The sequence below is a fragment of the Sapajus apella genome, unplaced genomic scaffold, assembly GCF_009761245.1.
Source record: "Sapajus apella isolate SASKATOON/1434 unplaced genomic scaffold, GSC_monkey_1.0 scaffold13, whole genome shotgun sequence".
NCBI classification, from domain to species: domain Eukaryota; kingdom Metazoa; phylum Chordata; class Mammalia; order Primates; family Cebidae; genus Sapajus; species Sapajus apella.
In genome coordinates this window covers 32,711,979-32,729,857 of record NW_022436953.1, presented here as the reverse complement: position 1 = coordinate 32,729,857, position 17,879 = coordinate 32,711,979, and the positions used below count along the sequence as shown (strand labels likewise).

At 53.6% G+C, this 17,879-nt stretch overlaps 1 protein-coding gene across 3 annotated transcripts in view; it reads right to left on the bottom strand.

Annotated features, from left to right (window-relative positions):
* Positions 1-1,065: 1,065 nt before the first annotated feature.
* The window catches only part of MGMT (O-6-methylguanine-DNA methyltransferase), a 278,524-nt gene continuing 261,710 nt past the window's right edge, over positions 1,066-17,879 (bottom strand). For 2 of the 3 annotated variants that reach the window (XM_032282008.1, XM_032282009.1), the window contains 2 exons: positions 12,472-12,611; positions 4,242-4,548 (listed from right to left, as the gene is read on the bottom strand). In XM_032282008.1, coding sequence (XP_032137899.1) covers positions 4,339-4,548; positions 12,472-12,611 — 350 coding nt within the window. In that variant the 3' untranslated portion in view covers positions 4,242-4,338. Of the gene's footprint in view, positions 4,549-12,471; positions 12,612-17,879 lie in introns of all 3 variants that reach the window. The other variant, XM_032282010.1, reaches the window with a different exon arrangement.

Here is a 17,879-nt window from a genome sequence, read left to right as displayed (position 1 = left end):
AATGTCCTTTCATCAATCAAAGGTGCTGTCAGGCTGGGCTCTGCCGTCAATTCGCACCTCACTGCCCAGCATCCACTTCCTACTTTCTCATCCACCCCTGCCCCTGCCCCCATTACAGATCCTTGTCGAGGTGACCTGGTGATGGAGGCCAGACGTTTCCCATCTGTCAGCAGCTGGAGCCACGGGGTCCCGAGGATGCTGGATGGCTGCCCTCTGCGGCCTAGAGACAGGTCGGTACCTGCAGTCTCTCCACCTTCCTGTCTCTTCAGACAGACAGACAGATGGAAAGATGGACGGGGCTGCTTGGCAGAGGCCTTGGGCAGAGCCATGTTGAGAGTTCAGTGTCTTTCAAACTGAGAAGTAAAACCCAAGTGAACTGCAGCTCTTTAAACACAACTTTTAATCAAATGCCCATGAACAAGAAAGAAAGAAAAAAAAAAACCCCATATGGTCTGAAGGAAGCCAAAAAATGTAAATCCCCACCCCAGGGTCTTGGACTGCTCCTGAGGACCCCGCCGCCCTGACAGCAGCAAGGAGACAGGCAGACCAGACAGGTGAGGCCCCAGGACGTCCCAGCAGCTGCGGCCGAAGTAAGGGCCGTTTCCAGATTGGTCTTCCGGTAAAATCTTCTTAGTAAAATGATTTGTTCCTACATGAAGCCAATTTATCTATCACTTCAGAATGCTCCTCTGTGCTGTTAGAACCCCAAGCAGCACGGAGACGGGCAGTGACGAACAATCTCATGTCAGCTTAGTGTGACATCCTGCCCGCTCCAACGGGTGAGGTCCAAGCTGGCACCACTGCCCATGGTCACTGCTGTGGGTGCACAGACAGCCAAGGTGGGCAAGTGGCAGATGAGATGGGGAGGGGACATGGCCCCTGGGGCTGTTTTGTCCTTGTAGCCAGGTCAGGGTTTACAGCCAGACAAATCTGTAAATGCATTTCTGCAAGGAGGACACTTCACATTGCTTCCAGAATACTCCCCAGAGTCCAGCACTCCACAGGCTCCGGTGGGTCACACCACCACTCAGGTTTCTAAGCCATTGGGTGTGGGGGATTTCATGCTTATCTTACAGTTTTGTAGGAAATAGGTTCCAGGGTAATACTGCTGTTTACAAACAAATTAAGAAACAAAACTGATGATTCCAGTGTAAACGTATCTATACTGGACTTGCTTGGAGCCTCCAAATGGGATTCTGGAGAGGCACATGGGGCGCTGTGCACCAGAGACACTCAGGTCTCACAGATGGTTTCAGTTGTTGGCATGTTATCCAGCCACCAGAGGGGTATTTAGTAAGCTGTTTCTGCTGGGTAAAAAGTGAATACAAATTACAAACGCCAATTAAGTTCCCTGTAAGGTGAGCTTGCCTGCTTCCTCTGCAACGCCCTAGCCTGCAACCTTCACATCTGGAAGCGCAAATTCGTGCCCATAAGGTCTGCAAATCCTCAGGCGAGCGCTCTTCCAGCTGCCCGATTCTGCGTTCACCAACACCCTAACAGGTGCGTCTGCACGGTCACAGCTTCTCCTCTTTGGCCTCATAGACTCACCACTGGAGGCGGCCACAGGACACGTGGAATGTGGGTGGCTTTACTGGACCCTTCTGTTCCCAATGGGAAAAGAGACTGGGAGGACAACCCCTCACAAAACCCAGTGTCCTGCGTGGCCAAGGGCGACTATTTTGTTCCCAGTGTGGTTCTGCAAAAACACACACTACTTCTGACTCTCATTCTCTCTGGAAGCAGGTGAGCCTGGCGCGGTGGGTCTGAGCAGCTGCGAGGTGGCTGTTCCGTTGCGGCGGGTGTCGGTGTCAGCCTTCAAAGCATCAGGGTCTGGGAACACAACAGGGTGAGGGGACCCGGGGCTGGTGTCAGCCTTCAAAGCATCAGGGGTTGGGGACACAACAGGGTGAGGGGACCTGGAGCCAAGGCCGAAGAACACAGCTTTCTTGTTTCAACATTTCTTTTTATTTGGAAAACATTTTTGAATTTCTTTGTGCCTGCCCTCTCCCTCTGTATCTTCACGAACCGTGCTGCAGCTTGGAGCCAGAGTGGCTCTAGGCGACCCACGCGCTGGCTTTTCATGTCGGCCTCCGCAGAGCTTGTCCTTGGAGCGGTACATGGCCCCGTCGGTCTGCGCCCTGCTGCTGCAGCTGTCAGAGGAACCTCGGAGCATCTATCAAGCCTGTGCTACAGCGCCGTGGAAACCTGGGAGAGGATGCAGAACGTGGCTTTGTGCTGCACCGAGGGTATGGCCCACACAGGCCCACATGTGATCCCAGGCCACACGGAGCTGCTGGCTCACCTTGGACGGCTTTGATGGGCAGGTCCCCTGCTGCCAGGAGCTGATCTGGGTCTGGGGGCTCGGCCCTCGCTGTCTGCAGTCATGTGGACCCAGGACCCTCCCTCCGAGCCTGTGCCTGCTTAGAGACCTGGAGATCTCACTGGAAGGCTCCCATCGTTCATGGGACCCAAACAGCGGAGGCAGGCTGCACGCAGCATGGGTGTCTGCCAGTCGGCGTGTGGCTGCGGGGGGTGGCCTGCAGGGTCTCAGGGTGCAGAGGAGACATCCACTGGGGTGCTGCCGGGTCGCCCTCCTTCAATTCCATCCTGTAGCAGGGAAGTGGTGCCGGGGTCTCCAGGGCACACCGCACGGCTCTGGTGCCCTCTGTTGGAAAGCACTCGCGGCTCGCACACCAGGGCCACCAGGCCCCAAGCTGCTGCCTTAGAGAGCCAGAAGCATTCTGTTCACACAGAGGGAAATGCTGGGCCTGGTGACCTGCCATCACTGGAAAGGGACATTCTCTGTGGGGGACGCAGGCACCACCTCTGGGGCAGACGGCACCCAGCTCTTCCCACTCACCTTCGGCAATGTCAAAAATGACCAGACAGCCTGTGAGTCCTGATGGTGACACACGGTGTGCAGTACCCAAGGCCTGCCTGGAGCAAGGAGGCCCAGGGGCCCGTCCCACAAAACAGCACGTGTCTGCATGACCTGCTGTGCGACTTCCCCTGCTTCAAAAGCAGCAAGAGTGAAGAGAGTGGGGCAAGAGTCACGTGACTGTCACAGGAAAAACCCAGAACTTGACTGATGCCAGAAACGGATATGATAAACCCTAAATCAGCGAGAAAAGCCCGAAATCTGATTTCTTTTGTTGGTGTTAAGACAACATGAAATACAAGGCAGGTCCTGATCACACATGTCGCGAGGCCACGCTTTCATCCAGGCCTCGGTGACGTACAGAACCGCACCAGCTTCCCTGCTGTGGTTCACTGTGGCAAAGAATGCTGGGTAAGAACCCGGCACTCTGGTGCCCAGGTGGGTGCGGGTTCTTTCTCTATACATCACATGCTCTGTTTTATTCATCTACCTCCAGAGCGCCAGGTTTCCCTTCAGAATTTTGGAGTCTGTCAATTATACGGCTAGAAGGACAACACGAGAATGAGGCATCAGACGGTAGCACGCGGCCAACGCCAGAAACCCTCCCTGCTGCCATCAGTGACATGAGCTGGCCCACTAGGGTCGTGACCTTTGACTTCCAGGATCGACACTGGGGTGCTGGGGTCCTAACAGGCCCATGGTCCCTGAGGCCCCTTTGGGGCAGCCCCCGAGATGAGAAGCCCAGGTCCCTTCCTACCTGCTGCCCGGGCCACACTAGGCCAGGGCACATGGAGAGAGGGCGAGACTCCAGCTCCCAGAGAGGTGCAAGCTCCACTGAACCGTGTGCAGAGAGCTCTTTGTCTCGCCAAATCTTGGCATATGGTTGTTTTCTACCCACCCGATACAGGTCATAGGTGGATGCCTCTTGCGTTAGCCTTTCTGGCAGGTGGAAAACAAAGCTATAAAAACCTCTACAAGCATCGGCTCCCAAGGCCGGCTCCCCTTTCCTTCAGTGAGACCTGAGTGTGGGATGTGAGGAACTGTGAGTGGGAAACGTCGTCACTGCGTGGACACAGCCAGGAGGGCGGCATGGTGGGCATATGCTGGGACAGGGCCAGCTTTCGAGTGTGGATGGCCTGGGACGGGCCGAAGCTGGCCTCGGATGGCAGCTGTGGCAGTTGTCTGTGGCCTGCGGGTGGGCTGTGGCCCCAACACGGGCCAGGCCCTCCCCACTTGCTCAGCCTGTTTTAATGGACAAGAAGAACAGCAATGGCAGCGTTAGGGAAGGAAACGTATGTATTCACGGCTGCGTGGCTTTGAACTCACGACGCTGGAAAACACGGAAACAGAGAGGGCAGACACGTTCGTTCCCCAGGAAACAGTCACCTCCTTTAATATAGCCGTGTCCCCACACCCTACGTCTGATGCAGTGTTACATGTGTGTGTCGTTTAAGCATCACTCAGTTGGGGCCAGCAGGCGGGGAGCCCGAGGTGGGCCCCACCGTCCCGAGCCAGGCCCCTGCCCGACCCGAGCTCCCTCCCGAGGCTGGCTTCCGCACCCGGTGGCCTTCGTGGACCAGAAGCCATTCCTTCACCGCCAGTCCTCCAGAGTAGTTGCCCATAGCTCCGCTGCTGCACACCACTCTGTGGCACGGGATGAGGATGGGGACCTGGAAAACAGGGGGAGACCCATCATCTTTTAGGGATCTGGCCAATGAGGTCTTTGGGGACAAGGGCAAAGCCCTGATTGACAGGGGTCCCATGCCCTCCAACAGGGGCCCGTGTTGGGGCCAGGTCGTTGGCATGGGTGGGTGCCAGCTGTGTCTCAGCATTAACTCCTACTCAGGCCCTTGAGTCCCTGGGGGTCTCAGCATGGCTGGAGGAGGGATGCATGTGCTGAGGTGGTGTGGGCATCTTCAGATAATCACTTTGTGCCGAGATTTGGGAGGAGAAAACTTCATTTCATCCGGTGAGTAATTTACAATGTTCACTTACAAAACTGAAAGCTACATCTCCGAGTTCTGGCAGTACGTGACGCTTTCAGCCCTTCCCAGATGTCACCTGGGCATCACAGGAAGTGTCAGGAAGACTGGACCTGCACAAGCCTCTCCAGCCTATGGCCGGCCAACTGTGGGCCTGTGCAGCCCACCACGTGCTTTTGTAAATGAAGTTTTACTAGAACCCAGTCATGCCTTTTTCTCCATACTGGCTGTGGCTGCTTTGCCAAGCCTGACATATTTACTCTCCGGCCCTTGACAGGAGGACTTGGCCGACCCCTGCCACACGCTGTCCCGGGAGTGGCGATGTGTTTCCCTCCTTAGTCTTGGGGTGCCTGTAGGGGTCTGAGAAGCTCCCTGGCCACCCCCACCGGGGGCAGGGCATGGCCAGTTCCTCCCCTGGATACCAGCTGGGATCCTACAGGCTGCTGTGGGCAGCCTCCCCACTCAGAGGCTCAGGAGACAGCTGTTGTCCAGCCCTTCACCCGAGAGTTAAGCTGAGGACACACCTGTCTTAAACTAGCAGAGGGGCTTCAAAAGCAAGCTCATGTCACAAGGAAAACAACCCCCACTCAACCAGAGGAAGAACTGAGCAAAAGGGCTCCACCAAGGGACCCAAGGGAGCGACAGCTTTCAAGGTGCCATCTCTACATTGACCAAACTCACCAGCAGCCCAAAATGCTGCCGTCCTCATCCTGCATATGAGGCCAGGGCTGGCACCACCATGAAAGGGTGAGGGCACGGAGACCAAGCTGCAGGCGGTGGCTTCCTCGGGGCTCCTGCACCCCCAGGGACAGGGCCCTGGCTGCGGTCTCTTGGGGCCTGTGGCAGCATCAACCTGATATTTCCTAGCCTGGAGTCAGCACGATCCGGACCTGTGGCTTCCCTGAGGTCGGGGTGCCCTGTGCTGACAGGGCTGATCCAGAGCGAGGACCACAACCATGCGGCTACGCACAGGCCCTGGCTCCTGCCTGCCAATTGCTTCTTTGTGGCCAGTCCTGCCAGGGGAAGGGAATCCCCGTTTCCTCTAGAGGGGTGGGCACCTCCTTCAGCACAGTCCTCAGGGAAACTCTGCCTTTGTCCTTTGGCGTTGCCTGAACTGTGTAGATGGGAGGAGCTCCGTGGGTCCACTGACCGCTTGAAGCTCCGACAGCCACCTGTGTTGGGTGGGGGTGGGGGCAGCTGCTGTGGCCCCTGCCTCTGGTTTCCATGTAGCTCCTGGCCTCCTCCGGTCTCACTCCCACAAGGAAGAAGAGTGACTGACCACCGATAAGGGAGGAAGAGAAGGGTATGCCCAGCTTAGCACCATAGGGCTCCTGCAGGTGACCCGCTGGCCCCATGGTTGGGGCACCCTGGTCTCTTCTGAGACGGTCAGCCCCTGCTCTGGCTGGGGAGACCTAAGCCTAGCCAGCGGGGACAGTGATGAGGCGTGTGATTCTTGCAGGAATTACTGGGAAGCCACCAGGGCCATGCCCCCCGCCCCCACCTTCAATCTTGCTTTTATCCTAACAAAGCTAAAATCTTGAGGTCTGCTATCCATTTCTCGGTTGGCTCAGAAAAGCGGAAGACAGGAATGTAACATATGGGTGTCTCTCTGGTTGTCCCCCCTGCCTGGGCAGCCAGGGATGGCCACACAGCCTGCATGCCCACCACAGGGGATGCCAGGGGCTCAAAGGCCATTTGCTTAAGCATCCCAACAAAGGTTATGTGAAGAGCTGCTCCCAGATGGCTTACCAAGAGCACATGGGGCAGTCTCCCACCAGGAACGCGTGGGGAAGTCTTGCGCAGCTTTCTAAGGAAAGAATGGGCAGGACAGCCCCCCTCCCCGGGCAACCGACTTCATCCCTAAGTAGCTCATGGTGCCTGGGGAGCAGGGGCGTGGGTGGGCAGCCACAAAGGGGCCAGGACATCTCGGTGGATATGTGGGGAGGCATGCCTCATCATCGTGCAAAGCATCACAGTGGCTGCTCCGCGAAGAACATAAACTACCAATAAGCACAACGACCAGAACCAGCGCAGGCTCCAGAGAAATGGGGAAGGGCACCAAGCTCGCTCTGGAAAGTTTTCGGCCAGCACGACATGTGGAAGGTGAATGGGAGGAGTCTAGGGACCGTTCACTGCCTGGCCTCCCTTCCTCCCTGCGTCCTGAGCTGCAGGGCAGCCCACTCGTCCCAGCACCCCAGACGACCCAGACACGGATGCTGACCTGGGGCCTCTCCCCAGACTTCACACATGGCTGCCCTGCTCCCAGCGTCCTGGCCTGATGAGGAAAAACAGCCATTCCTGCAGGAACCCAAGGACGAGGCATGCTCAGGCTACCCCTGGGTATCACTCTGGTACCCCTGGGTATCCCTCCGGCTCTGCTCTTCTTTTTCTCTCCACGTATTCCCAGATGAAAAGAGAGATGATCTCCACCCATGCCCAGCTTCCCCACACTCCACGTTCCAAAGCCAGTGAACTACACAAAGCAAACAGTGACTGGTCAGGTGAACTTTCAGAGGAAGCTGCTGGGGACGTGTGCCTGGCATCTCCAAGCTCTGTTTCTTGGGCAGCTCTGCTTCTTGGGGAGGTGATTCCTGCCCTTGTACCCCCGAAGGCTTTTGGGGCAGGCAGCTTGTGTCACTGTCACACAGGTACCTGCCACAGACTTCACCTGGTAGGTGTGGCCCTCTGTAGGGCCCAGTTACACACGTCCCCGAGGGAGGTGGGGGAAGCCCCAGCCCCGCCTTGGAAAGGGCGCTTAAAGCCCTTGGGAGCAGGTATGCCCACCAGTGCCTGATGCTGCTGCATCTTCTACCCCATCTTGGGGCTCCTATCACCCCAACAGGCTCTGCCAGGCCCGTGAGCCTCCGGCTGGATGGAGTCTCACACCCAAGTTCATAAGACTGCTAAGTGGCAAAGGCGGGGCTCTAAGCACGCTCCTGCATGGTTCCATCACAGCTCCTCCTTGACGTGGACTGTCGAGGTGGACCCTGTAGGGTGCCAGCCTGGGCCCGCAGACCACGTGGCTACAAGGCGGGGCTCTGGCTTCCCGCACATCACGCCGCTCGTCCTGATTTGACCAGAGTTTGGGTCACCATGGAAACGTACACCAATGACGCAGCTGAAGAGGCTTCTGATGATGACATGGGAAAGGCAGGTGGCGGAGAGCTGTGACTGTTTTCGGCGTCAAGTTTAATAGAGTGAAGTATAGTAACTGGCAAGTCCTGAAACGGCAGAGAATCCCAGCCTTCCTGAATAAGTCACAGGAAATCTCCAGGACAGAGTATTTACCCTGATTGACGATTTTTATCAAATACAACAGTCCCATTAATAATTGCCCTGAGGGCATTATTAGATAATAAACAATTCACGTTTTTGACTGATAAAGAGGTAGGCATTTAATTCAATCTAGTTTTATAAATATTTAGGCACCGATTCTATTTTCCTACCTAATAGTAGATTTTGCAACAGAGCTTTGATTTTTCTTCTCTCCTCTCAGTGAGCTATGAAATTATATCAGTGAGTGAAATGAACATGCGTCCCTCGCCCTCTTCCTATAAATCAATGCAGAAGCCAGGACAGACGGCACGGGATGACCATGACCCCAACAGCTATGGCCGGTCCTCACCTTAGCATGCTGTGACGGGGAAGAGGTGACTTACCACATACTCACCGTTTTCACCATTAGAAACAGGGAAAGCTGCTTCTGTTTGTGTTAATTTTGGTGGCAGGTTTCAGACTATTAAAATAATGAAAGCTGTTGAAATTTATCGGGGCCCTATGGCCATTTCCAAAGATCCGTACCCTCCATGCCCTCTCCTTTAAAGCATGTGCTGCATAAAATGTAATTTTTATCAATAACCAAGAAGCTCATAATATCACAGCTGCATTGAAATCTTCATGCTGTGAAATCTAATTCATCCAATACATGAATCCATCACTTATGCAGCCCCTTTCTCAAATGCTATAAAACTTCCAAACCCATAGATTTGTTTCCAACAAAAATCACATGAAGGGGCCTTTCAATCAATAATGGAATCCCTCTGATTCGGGCGCCGGCTGAGTATTTCTTCCAACTTCGCCTTTGTTCTTCTGGGTAGCAGCCCACAAGGGAAAGAGCTTGTTTTCACTCGCAGCCTCATCAATACCTAAATCCTGGTGAACAAGTGACACCGAGAAGCTGTAATCAATAGCTCCCTGTGCGTTTTTTTCTTCTGGTCAAATGGTTCAGCTCCACTGACAACCCTGACACTTCGAACATGATAGTAAGTCTTTATCAGTAGCCATCTGGGTGACTGGCAGAACACAACTGGGGGGTCATTAACACTCGTGGCAATCTGTGAATAAACTAGCTCCTCAGGAATGCATTTGTTTAGAAAAAGGTGGGAGACTCTCTGTGTAATGCATTGATTGCCTTTGAACTGCATTTAGCAAATTCTGTCTGAGGATGAAGAGGAAGGGTGCTTTCTGGACGGGGTGGGCCACGAGGAGTTTTCTACTCAATATACTGGGAAACTGACCATCCTCTCCTGCTGGGCTGGGCAGAGGGCCTTCCAGGAATGCTGACCGACCACCTTACAGCACCTGATGAGTCCTTCCTGGGAAACTCTGGAGAAATCAATCTCCTAGGATGGAGGAAAGCCCCACATAGCAAAAGCCATCCCTTACTCTGGTGGGGGAAGAGAAACGCATGCTGACAGCAAATGCAGTAATACGACCCAGCATGTGCTCCTGTTTATTGCAAGCCACCTAAGGAATTAATGCACAATGAGCTTTATGATGTTTTTTTTAACACTCTAAGTCCATTTTTCACTCTCCTCCCTTAAATGCACAATCGCTCTATTCAGCCTGAATATAAGGGAGGTTTTCAGTGAGCGAGTCTCAGCGAAGCACTGTCTGGGCTGGATGTGCGCAGCCTTCCGGCTGGGACGCTGCTGTCAGTGCCAAAGGGAAACACTCCTGAGGACACCTGACAATAGCAATGGCCACTGCTGGCTAGGGCCCTTCCTCCCTCAAGTCCTGGGTCACCCTGTACAATAGTAAACTACGTAGGTGAAGGTTTCTTGCGGGAGTATCTCTGGTGTGTCTGTGCCATACTTTGAGGCATCTGTGGGTACTGCAGCCGCGGGTACTGCTGCAGCCTTCTCCTCAGGGTGAAGGTCACTGCACACAGTGATGCCCACAGCAAGGCCACAGGGGGCCACCACCGCCTGGCTGCCCTCAGCACAGGAGGGATGTGGACGCCTGGAAGGGCGTGACGTGGCGCCCGTGGAACCGTCCTGCCTGGTGCTGTGCTCACCTCCAGTCTCGGCTCTGCCATGTGACGGGGTGTTGATGTGTGGACTCCTCGGACATTAGGGTTTGACGGCCCATGTGATACTACTTTGTATGTTTCAGTGGCTGAGGCCATACCGGAACAGAGACACTCATAGAGATTAATAGCGGGAGAAGAGAGTCACGCTGGTTTGCAGAACAATAAATGTCTCTGAATATTGCCACAAGCAGGATTGCTACGGCAGCTCCACTGCAGAGTGAGAAACTGCCGGCCTCACGAAAGGCTGCTGGGGGGGTGTCACCACGCTGCATGCCAGTTAGGGGAGCTTGTCCTTCTGGCAAACGGGGAGCTGCCCACAAGAGGGAGCGAGTGGAGTCGAGGCCACTGATGGGGCCACTCCCATCTTCACGTGTGTGCACGGAGGGAGCTGAACCCACCTCAGCGGGGAGAAGACGATGGTTAACTCTCCTGGAGGGGCAGGAAGAGTAGACACGGCCTGAGCAGGCGCTGCAGTGATGCAGGAGGAGAACCCCCAAACCCCATTCGCAGCCACAGTCCTCATGGGCCTTATGGAGCTGCAACACCACAGCGTCTGAGCTGCCTTTCCGCCAGGCTGAACACCTCAAAATGGACTCGCAACCAGGGAGAAGACGGCGGCCTTCCAGAGGAGATGGAGGTTAAGCTTTATTGGGAAATGTCAAAAACCATCCTCAGAAACTTGATTTGGTAACATCTCCCATGCACCCTAAAAATAAGACCCCTACTGTGTGCTGCAGACGTTTTATGACAATGGAGCTGAAGACGCTGCAATTAACGTGTGACAGGTGCCAGAGTAAGGGCCAACCGTGCCCACCAGCCACGTTGCCAACCCTGAGGACGGGAAGAGATGCAGGAGGGGAGACGGTGGCTATCCCTGTGGCACCTCGCTCCTGGGATATTTGGGATATTTTAATATGGCAGAAAGCTTGCCCAGATCAGGGTGTACACGATGACACTGCGATCCACTGCAAAACTAGCGGAGCTGCTTTTTAAGGACAAACAATGCAGTTTTGTGCAAAAGCCCATGTAACTGTCATCTCCTAGAAACGGAGGCTCTGCCCTGGGACGCCACAGCAGGCAGCAGGAGCAGCAGGCTGTGGTGTGAACATGCTGGCCTCTCTCCTGTGAGCAGAGATGGAAGTAGTTTTGAAAACCAACAGCAAAAGCCACAGTGATTTTTCAAAAAGTGGGGTCACTCTGATTTAGTCATTTCCATTCCACGACGGAGTGACCATATTTGCGCTCCCTGATCAGCATGCTTTGTCATGTTAGAGACTCTCAGAGCTTTCAGGAGAAGGCATTGCTAGCGTGACCGCGCACCATCCCTGGGTGAATGTTCCAGGGGTGTTCTTGAGGTTGCGTGGGTTCTCCCAGTGGGCCATGCAGATGGGGGCACCCTTCCTGCCCACCCCTCCCAGCAGGCACGCGTGGCAGGCCATGTGCAACTTCCCTCCTCATGCTATGTGGCCTGTGACCTGGGGGCCAGGCCCGGGTATTGGGAGATTGGAGAGCAAGGGCCCCTGATGTCCCCAGGTACCACAGGCCACGCTGCCCACCATGCTGTGTCCCGGCCAGGCCTTGTCCTCTGGGGAGCACGGCCTGAGGATGCACGGCCTGGGAGCCTCAAGCTCAGTGAAACCTGACTGCAGACACACGGGAAGGATAAGGACACAGAAGGGCTCTAGGTGCGCGGGGAGCGCCATCCCTGGTGAGACGCGAGGTGCGTGCGGTCCACCATCTGTGCTGCAAGGCCTCCCGTCCCGCGTGCTCATGTGTGGGGCTGTAGCTCTTGAGACCTAGGGAGCCGTGGGCCTCAGGGGGAGTGCAGCCCCAGAGAGATGGGGTTGGATGTGCACCCTTTCTTGGCCATCCTCCTAGGACGGAGGCACCTTGCAGGGAGGACTTTCTGTCTGTTTTGTTTGCTGCTATACTCCAGGCATCTCCAAGAGTGTGGATCATAAAACCGGCACCCAACACTTCCACCCACTGAGTGAGCGAGTGGGGTCCCCTCTGCCCCCTTGCCACTCTGCCAGGGTCCCTCCTCTCCTGCTCACTGTGACAACCAGAAGCTCAAGCGGTGCAGATGTGCTCCTGGAGGGAGGGGGCTTCCAGGAGTGTGGTGCCCGGGTCGCCTCTTTGCCTCTTCTGGAGGCATCTGGCACAATGGTCCCCATCACAGATGCTGTCCCTCTGCCCACCCCAGGAGCATGGCCTGCTGGGGAAACATGTGGCATCAGATGACCCCCGGCTGCCTGCATGTGCCCACCACCCGCAGCCATGTCCGCGCCATGAGAACTCACAGGGTTGCTTCTCATCGCTCCTCCCACTGCTCGCGCGGCTTTGGGGTTGCCTGCCAGGGCTGCTAATTGCTGGTAAGAAACCACTTCTCCGAATTTCACAGCCTTCAGCAGCTCCCATAACACCTGCCTGGTGAACGACTCTGAAAGGAAGAATGCAGAATGAGATTTGGACAAACAGCTTCCGCAGCTCTGATATAAACAGCTGCTAGTCCCAGAACAGGAAACGCATCGACACAAATAGAGGTGTTATACTCAATTAAAGCACGGCCTCCACGCATCGCTCTGCCACCATGTCACCAGGCGAGGAGACGTGGGTGTGACGCAGGCCACCACGCAGGCTGGCCCCTTGGAAGGCATCCGTGGGGCGGGCACGGCAGATGTGTAATTTCCTTCCACCTTCTGTGTTCCGTGCGGGGCTGCAAGTGCCGCCCTTCTAGCGACTGGGGGCGTGTAAGTGAGCGCATGGCCCAATTAATACGCACAGAAGTCCCTGCCTGCCTGCTTCCTTGGAAATCTTTTGTACTGCTGGTTAATATCCAAGTTCAGCTGGGACAAAGAAGGCAAAAGCGGCCACAGGCCAGGCTGCGACATGATGCTGGCTGTCCACATCCAGCCGTGCACAGGATTGCCCCCAGCTACCACTCGAAGAGCCAAGCACCACGGTACGCAGGGGCTGGCGGTGACCTTGGCTTCAGGCCAAGACCCTATTTAATGAATAGGGATGCAAAAATAAAATAACCCGATTCCCATTTTAATTGACTAACCACATCCAGCCGCATTTGTGCTGCATCCTGGTGCAGGAACGAGGGGGCAACTGTGGGAGAACATTGTCTCCATCTGCCTCCAGGTTTCAGACCTGTTACCTGGGAGTGGGGTCGGCAGGAGAGAAACCTGGGCACGCGAAGAAGGGCTGCCTGAATCAGTACCTATTGTCTTTCCAAGGGGGACATGCAGCTCAGGGGCACTGGACGGAGCCATGTCCTCTGTTGCAGGGGCTCCAGCCCTCCAGGGGCGGGAGTTCCTGAACAGCAGCAACAAAGGGAAGGCTTCCTCGGGCAGGGACGACGCTCTGAGTGTGTCCACAAGAACACTAATTACACTTGGTGCCAAGCTGGCAAAGTGTGATTTGGTTCTTAAAGGAAACACACCCTTACATGTGTGTTAAATAATAAAAATCACTTCTTAACTGAAGGGAACGATAATCACTTCACTGGGAAAAAAATCTGTTTAGTCTTTATTATAACATTAAGCAAATTAAACATCAGCATAATCCAGGTGATACTAGAAAAGGTTCATCAAAGAAATTAACTTTGTTGTTCATTAATTTACATGGATTAGTAGAGGGCAAAAGATAGCAAATGTGCTCTAGTTTTTTATGATATAATTTCAAACTGTACACCATTTGTGGCAGGAGGGTGACTTTGGGGTTAATCAGACTGATTTGTCCTTTTAATTGCTTTCTATTCAAAGAAAATTCATTAGATAATGTTCTCTTCAAAATTCATGAATCAATTTAACTGAAGAAACCACATTAACAGCTTTGGGTTCATTAGCACATGCAGTTGTATTACTGGCTGATGGCTGAGGGGGGAGGTTTCCTTGGGCAAATGCACTCTGTTTATTGTCATTTCTTTAGAAAGCATTTTGAAATCAAACTGTTAATCATTATCATGGTTGCTGTTGTTGCTATGCCTAACTTTGAAAAAAAGAAAATAAAAGCGAGGTAGCCTGGTGCTGACTTGGAGGAAAAGAGATTTCAGGGACAGCTGTCTTGGAAAAGAAACAATAAAAGCAGCCCTCCGATACCACAAGAAGCAGAGGCCAATTTCCTGCCTTCGCGGAGAACACAGGGTTGGTGGCTTTGGTTTCCGTGCTTTGACCCAGAGAGAGGATGCTGCCTGGGTTTTCTGGGAGAACGGCCTGGAACTTTACTAAACTTGCAGGAATGAAATGAGGGAGGTGTGCGCGAACCTCACCGGAGCGCAGAGCAGTTCCGAGAAACAATGGCACGGTTCCAAGGGCTCATCGGAGCGCCAGCCTCCAGTGCTGCTCTGACAAATTGCTGCCAAATGACGGAGCACCTTTCTTTCCAAGTGTAAAAGTATCGTATAATAAAACAATTATATGTCCATAGATGAGCACAGAGTTTATCAAACGTGTTCAGCTTCCTTGTCAGTTTCTCATGGGAAACCATTTCTTAACTGGTCCGTACTAGGCAACGTGGGGAAGTGTAGCTCAAACAATGCAATATTTAGCAATCAGGCACATGATTTTACAAACGCATCTGAAAACTCAGTTTACCCTGCAGCGAACAAATGCAGTCATTAGTTGAAGCAGCTCTCGAAGACCACAGTGCCTCTAACCCTCGCCTGTGCGAAATCGCATGGCTGAACAATGCCTGTTTCCTGAAGGGGCAACCCTTTCTGTGAAGCATCATTCTGTAACCTACTAAAATCCACTCCTGAACATTAACGCACGTGGAAGACAGAAGTTCTTGAGGTTGAGGTGACCACATCAGTCCTCAGTAGCTGGCACAATCAAGTGGCCCAAATGGGCAGCCATTTAAACAGCAGCTTTTTCTCACCATGGGCCTCCCCAGAGAGCAGGCCGGATGCCTTGGGGCTCTGGGATGCAGCACATTCTGGATGTTTCTCTCTCTCTCCTCTCTACCTCCCTTGTTTCCTTCCCAAACTCACCTTCCTCCTGCCTGTCCTGTGGTCCTGGGTACCCTGGGCTGGGCTTTCGTGGCTGGGATCAAGGGAGAGGACCAGTGTCTTGGAGTCCCACATCTGAGGGATGTGGCTATTTTCATTTCCGATTGGGTGGCTATTTAAATGCATGCACCATAACTGCCTCACCCAGAGAAGACAGTTTTCTACACCCTCTGCCTGCACTGTGCATCCTCTGCCAAGGGTCTGGATGCCCTTTTCTGATTCTGGTCACGGACACTGGGTTTTTATGCAAGGTGTTTACATGCCATGCCACAGGAGTGGAGCTCATGGCTCTGAGCAAGGCAGACGCGTGAACTTGGATCAACTTGGCCAAACCGAGCTCTAATAAGGAAGACGGCACACACCAGAGCCTGGCAGGAGGACGCAGATGGGACCAGCCTGGCTCTGCCACCGCGGGGCTCAGACTAATCACTTCCTTATCCTGGGTGTCCATCTCTCCTGTGTGATAAATCTCCTAAGAGCCACCTCAACAAACACATCTGTGTCTCAACTGTACACGGCCAGGCTTAGAGCACAGGCAACAGCAGGGCTGGTCGGGAGCTGGCCCTTGCTGAGTGAGGGGCTCTTCCCTGGGAGGCAGACCACCCCCAGGTTCTAGGGGAGGAGTCTTCTGTCCCGCAACCACCAGGCTCCCTGGGTGGTGAGCTGTCAAGGTCTGTGTGGGGTCCGGGGGGGGCAGGGGTGGCCTTCGGGTTGTGGCACTTTTCCTTGGCCAGGCTGCAGCTAGCAGGGGCACCCTCAGCCCCACGTGCACAGGTGCTACCTGCTGGGAGTGCCTGGGGAGAATCTTGGTAGCTGTGCTGGGGCCACGGCCAACAGAGAGCAACCGAGAACAAGAAAAAGCGGGAAACAGCAGGGCCCCAGCTCCTGCACAGCAGCGACGAGCCTAGAAGGGGGATCCCCGGGAGCTGGTGTCCCGGGCACAAGTCACAGCTGTTTGACCTAATGCTGCCTGGTTATCAAAAGCAGCCAGAATAAACTAACCTGAGACACTAAGATGGAGGGAAACAGGGATTCTGGTTCCAGGTAAAATGAAGCAAGAACTTTAGACTTGTTTCTTCTCCTGAATGTCTTTATAAAACCTGGGCAGAAGGCACAGGGCAGCTGTGTGAGGGCTGGGAAGAGGCAGGAGCAGTGGGCAGCCTTGGAAAGAAGATACGAATTTCAAGAAAAGACGAATGGGCTGGTCGGATGATCCCTCTGTCATCCTCAGCCTGAACTTACTACAGCCCGAGCCCTGGAGGCAGAGCCTGGCAGAGACGCGGAGCACCCCGGGGGCTCTAGTCCACTCTGTGGAAGGAAGAGCATCTCCTACTGCTACGGTTTACATGTGTTCCAGTGTTGGGAACAACTGCCACTGTGTTGAGAGGTGACGAGGTCCTGAGGGCCCCTCCCTCAGGAACGGGCGAATGTGGTTATTGCTGGCCCTGGTTACGGAGGGCCCCGGGCCCCTGTCTTCCTGTCTTGCATGCTTGCTTGCCATGGGATGCCTTCCATCGTGGGATGGCTCTCGGCAGATGCTGGTGCCAGGCCCTTGGACTTCTCAGCCCCCAGGACGCTGAGCCCAATACATTCCTATTCTTTGTCAGTTACCCAGACTACAGTGTTGTTAGAGCAGCAGAGAACAGAATGAGACAACTCTGTTCAGAGTGAGTGAGGAATTGTCTCTTTTTGGTATTATCTCTGAGACCTTGAACCTCAGCTCCTCCCTAAGCAATCCTGCGGTGTGGGTGACAGCAGGGGCCACTGGAGCCCAAACCAGTGAGGAGGAGATGGCCCCTTTCTGATGAGAAGAGGTGTGCTCCTCCTAAGAGGTGGGCAAAATCTCTTTGCTTTCGCCGCTTGGGCCCAGATTGGGGCTTAGTAACAGGAAGAGTTTAGCAGAGTGGGGTAAAGCCCCAGCCTTCTGTCCAGAGGACTGATGAGGGAGCCCTGAGAACTAAAAAGTGCCAAGAAGACGGTGGAGGAAGAGGAGTTTGTGGAAGCAAATCCAAACGTTGCTTACAAATTTCTGGATTCACCTGTTGAGGTGAGCTACTTCCCCGCCTGTTCCTGTGCACATGTGGATCTGACCCTAAACCACAGGCTTTGAGAACTGATGTGAGAATTAGGCACTGCCAGTTCCCAAACTGGCTGGTGAGTGGTGCACAAAAGGACTGATTTTAAGAGAACTGCAAAGGCTTTGAAACAACAAATATTGAAGGCTGATCAGAACTTACTAAATCCAGCCAGGCTGACTGCCTCCTACAACAAAAATAGCAACATTATGTGTAGGATTTATACGAAAACAAGAGTCTCATAATATTCAAAATGACCAGAATATGATCCAAAATTATCAAGCATGCAAATAATCACAAAAATAAACTCTCCAGGGAAAAGATAATCAACACACGCCAAGGCTGGCATGACCCAAAAGTTGAAATTATCTGAGAAAAAGTTTAAAAGATCGGTTATAAAAATGCTGCAAGGGAAGACACTCTTGAAACAAAGGAAAAAAAACACAAATAGAAGCTATCAAGAATAATAAGGTAGAAAATTTAGTATTGAAATATACAATAACCCAAGCTAAAAACCGTACCACATAAGATCAGTAGAATGCAGATGCCAGAGAAAAGAGTCAATAAAACTGAAGCTAAGTTAACAAAAAAATCATCCAATCTGAAGAACAGAAAGAAA